The sequence below is a fragment of the Eubalaena glacialis genome, chromosome 7 (assembly GCF_028564815.1).
Source record: "Eubalaena glacialis isolate mEubGla1 chromosome 7, mEubGla1.1.hap2.+ XY, whole genome shotgun sequence".
Classification (NCBI taxonomy): domain Eukaryota; kingdom Metazoa; phylum Chordata; class Mammalia; order Artiodactyla; family Balaenidae; genus Eubalaena; species Eubalaena glacialis.
In genome coordinates this window covers 1048745-1053396 of record NC_083722.1, presented here as the reverse complement: position 1 = coordinate 1053396, position 4652 = coordinate 1048745, and the positions used below count along the sequence as shown (strand labels likewise).

The window sequence follows — 4652 nt, the reverse complement described above, 5'->3', positions numbered from 1 at the left end:
GGCCGGCGAGGGGAGGGCGCGCGGGCGCCAGGAGCGGGACCCGCCCGTGGCCCCTCCGCCCGCCGCGCTCCGAGCGAACACACGTGCGTCCTCCAGACAAAGGCGGCGAGCGCGGCGCGGAGCCAGAGCCCCGCGCCCGACTGAGACGCGCGGTGAGTCCCTCGGGCCCTCCGCCCCGGGCTCCGGATACCTTCCCCTCGGCGCGGCCGCCCCGACCCTCCCGGTCCGGGAGGACGGGGCGCGGGTGTGGGCGGCGAGCGGCCGGACGCGTCGTTACCCTAATTAGACGAGGAGCGTCCGGTCCCAGAGGCCGGCGTCGGGGGCCGCGGAGACGCACCCCGGCCGGAAACCCCGGGCGGGTCCGGGTCCACACCGCCGTCCCCGACTCGGAGAAGTGGGACAGCCAAGCCGGAAAGGTCAGGCTCCCAGCGCCCGCGCTGCCCGCCTCGGGGGGTGCGGCGGGGGGGAGCGGTGCCCGTCTGAGGGGACAGGGCCGCCGGTCACCTGCGTCCGCTTCCCTTCCGCGCCCGGACAGCCCCGCTCCGACCACGGTCCTTTTGTCCGCCCGCCCCGCTCCACGCTCGGCTCCCACGAATGGGCCGACGAGGGAACGACGAGATTTGTCCGCAGATTTTCCCCCTTCACCACCCAAAGGGGTGGGGGTGGGGGCCCTGGGAAGCGCGAGGCCGCCCAGGCCCAGGGCTGCGAATCGGAGCGGGTCGCGCGGCGGGAAGGCCGGTCCCGGCCGCCTGCCCCGGGGGACGCCGCGCCCTGCGCGCCCAGCCCGGCCGCTGGGCTGCGACTCTGAGCCAGGGACCCAGCAAATCAGAGGCCACGTAAAGCAGTTTTTGACTGGAAGTAGAGTGTATTTATTTGCAGCAATCCTTTAACAATGATCAAATTTTGACAACAAGCAACAGCAATTACTGCTAAGTGTTGCCTCTAGATCGGAGCGGCAGATAGCAGGAAACTGTATTATCTCGAAAACAAACGGAAAGGCCCTGAATGACTGTAATCAAACCGCCATCTCCCCAAAGTCTGATTGACAGGGCAGATCCCCCTAAGATAATGAATTTATTACATTTCCTGGGTTATTTACAAACGGGGAGGGCCGATCCGAATTGCCCCCTAGGTTTAACTGTAAATTAACAAGAAAAATGGGATTGAAAAGGAACCACCTGGACTAAAATGCCCTGCTCTTTGCTCCTTCCTTCTTGTTATTGTTTTAAATCTTTTTCAAAAAATAACTGTTCAACAAACATATCTTCTAAAATAGTTTCCCAAAGATTAAATATCCCTTTCCAACCCGCCGTACATGTTTTGTTTTTAAATCAATCCTTCTGCGTTAGACATGAAGGACTGTAGATGTGGATGAGTTATATACATACATTTAAAAGCTGGGTTTTTTTCCCTCTTAAAAAGGAGTGAAATTAATAGGAAGAAAATCATCCAGCATTTGGCTCTCAGGGATGTCTAATACACATCGCGGTTTTTTGATGTGATACACAAGCCAAATCTTCATATGTGTATCTGGAGGCACAGCCACCTCTCTCCACACACAGGTATCACTGCGGTAAGACCGCTGCTGATTCATGGGCTTAAAATTTCCAAATCATGTTCAGTCATTACTGAGGAAATGAATTTGTGTATATGCCAACTCAGATCTGTTTAGGAAAATCTCTTTTTACTAGCCACAAAGCAAGCTGACTGACTATACAGTACGTTTTGCAGAAGATGCTGCAGGAAAAAAAAAAATCTAAACAAAAAGAGACTTTTACGTGAAATCTGACAAGGAATAGTCAGAGGGTGTCTCCATTTTTTCCAGATATTTAGAAGGAGAATTGATAATTTCTAGTGTTTTAATCTCTGAAATCTTTTTTTCTTATAATATTTAAGACTGTATGAAAGTATCCAGACATACAGGTCTCATTCAAACTGAATGGTAATTTATTAATAAACAAACAATGAATATGTTCAACAAAAAGAAAGAAAAGATGATAGAATAAGATTAATACAGTTTCCCTTTTTATAATGAAAAAAAGAGCACAATTTAAAGTTTCAGGCAATTTAACGTCAGGTTTTGGAAACTCTTTCTGGCGTTTGGTCCACGACATCCAACTACAAATTAAAAATAAATTACTATGTTGCAATTTACATTTTAAAACAAGTCCATGGATAAAAAGAAAGCGATTTTCATATACGGGGACTTCCTACCTCCTTTCAACAGAGGATAAAATAGTATCTTACAGGTGAGACGTGAAGGCAGGAGGCGGCAGGGGAAGGGACAGGACAGAAGGAGGAAAGCGTGCTCTCTGAAGAGAAGAAGAAACTTACGTGTTATCTGGAGTAACACTGTCCTTTAACAAACCATGACTCTGCTGTCTCTGTACGAAACAGTTTACGGTTTTGTTTATTTAGTTAAGGCAAAGTGGAGGTGGCTCCGAATCCGTCTTTTAAGAAAATACTCTTCTTCGTGCTGGTGAGTTGAAAGTTTGGAGGGATTCTGTTCGCTGGTTTGGTGAACGTTTCACAAATTGGGTTTTTGGTTTCGGTTTTGCATCGAGGGTTCTTTTGGCTGCTCCTGCTCTGGGGCCCGGTTCAGTTCGGCTGGGAGGCGGGCAGGGCGGAGGGGTCAGAACTTGCTGCAGTCGTAGACGAAGGCCCCTGACGTGCGGTACAGGGACTGACCGGAGGGGAAGGCCATCTGACAGCTGCTGTTCCCGTTCACCGGCGAGTTGCTCAGGCCGATCCGCTGCGACTCAAACATCCCCCGCACCGAGTGGAAGTTCTGCTGCTGGCCCGGGTAGCCCGCGGCCGCCGCCGCCGCGCTCGCCAGGTGGCCCAGGTCCCCGCCCGCCTGGTTCAGGTACCACGAGGCCAGGCGGCCTTGGTGGGCCGCAGGGTGATGGCCGGCCTCCTGGCCGCCGCCGCCGCCGCCGTGGCCCAGTGACGAGGAGCTGCTGCTGGTGGCCGGGGGCAGGGAGTAGTCGGGCAGGGGGTCGTCCACCGAGGAGCCGCCGGCGCCCGCGGGCGCGCCCTGCACGTGGCCGCCGCGCTCCCCGGCCGCGTACAGGCTCATGGCCTGCAGGTTGCAGTGGTAGGTCCCGGCGCCCCCGGCCCCGCCGCCCCCGCCCGAGCCGCCCGCGCCGGGGCTCTGGCTGCAGGGGGAGCCGTACAGGGAGCTCTGGCCCGGCGAGTAGGCGCCCAGCGCCAGCGGGGGCGCCAGGCCCGCGCGCGAGGACGCGGCGGCCGGGGCCAGGAGGCCAGAGCCCAGCTCGGCGGCTGCGCCCTGCGGCGACCCCCGCAGCGACGTCATGATGTTGTCCACGCTGAAGCCCTGGCTGTGCGGCGGCGCGGGCGCGGGCGCGGACGGCTGGCCGGGCTCCGCGCCGTCCAGGCTCAGCGGCCGCGCCGCCGGCAGGCCGCCCGGGGGGCTGCCCCCGCTGGACAGGCTGCTGCTGCTGCTGTCGGGGCTTTCGATTTTGGGCACCGCGGCGGCGCCGGCGCTGCCGCTGCCCAGGGCGGCGGCCGGGGACAGGGGCTGGGGCGGCGAGGGGCACGTACCGTTCTCGGTCTTGATGTCCTGGATGCGCACGGGCGGCGGCTGCGCTCCGGGCGCCGCGCCGTCTGCCTGCTCGGGCGGCGCGGGCGCGGGCTGGCGGCCGGGCTGCGGCGGGGGCGGGGGCGGCGGCGGCGGCTCCTTGAGGTGCAGCCGGTCCTTCTCCTCCTTGTCCTTCACGGCGTCCTTCTTCTTGAAGCGCCGCCGCCGCCGCAGGAAGCTGCCGTTCTCGAACATGTTGTAGGAGTCCGGGTCCAGCGTCCAGTAACTGCCCTTGCCCGGCTTCTTGTCGTCGCGCGGCACCTTGACGAAGCACTCGTTGAGCGAGAGGTTGTGGCGGATGCTGTTCTGCCAGCCCTGCTTGTTGTCTCGGTAGAAGGGGAAGCGGTCCATGATGAACTGGTAGATGCCGTTCAGGGTGATCTTTTTGTCCGGCGCGTTCTGGATGGCCATGGTGATGAGCGCGATGTAGCTGTAGGGCGGCTTCACCATGTCCTTGGGCTGCGGCTGCGGCGTGTAGGGCCCGTAGGCGCGGGCCATGCCGCCCGGGTACTGCTCGGCGTGCGCCGGGTGCGAGTACACGCTCATGGGGGCCGGCATGGCGGTGTAGCCGCCCCCGGCCGCCGCCGCCGCGCGGTAGTAGCTCTGCTCGCCGCCGAGGTAGGGCACCACTCCCAGGGAGTTGGGGCTGGAAACGGAGTAGCGCGCCTGCATGGCCCCGCTCGCCGCCGCCGCCGCCGCCCCCCGCCCTCGCTGGGCCGGCCGCCCAGTCCGAGTCCGGGCCTGCGGGCTGGTGCCGGGCCGCCGCCTCCCCTGCGCTCGCCCGGCTCCGGGGCGCCTCCGGCCGCCGAGGAGGCTCGGGGCGGCGGAGAGGGCCGGACGCGGACGCGGCCGACGGCCTAGAACGCGCGCGGCAGCTTCCAGGCGGGAACGGGAAAAAGGAGCCCGAACTAGAAAACAAGCAGACGTCCGGCTCGCCGCGCCGCCTGCGCTTCCAGGAGGCTCTGCCCCAGCCGCCGGCGAAGGCGGCCAGATAACCAGGGCGGGGGGCAGCGCGCCGGCTGCCTGCCCGGGCCCGCGTCACCTTTTTTTC

The 4652-nt window shown here is 61.1% G+C and overlaps 1 protein-coding gene across 1 annotated transcript; it reads right to left on the bottom strand.

Moving 5' to 3' along the window:
- Window positions 1–855: 855 nt before the first annotated feature.
- Window positions 856–4357, bottom strand: FOXC1 (forkhead box C1). The gene has a single exon (XM_061195665.1). The coding sequence runs from the start codon at window positions 4271–4273 to the stop codon at window positions 2633–2635; it is 1641 nt and encodes a 546-aa protein (XP_061051648.1). The 5' UTR covers window positions 4274–4357; the 3' UTR covers window positions 856–2632.
- Between the last annotated feature and the right edge of the window lie 295 nt (window positions 4358–4652).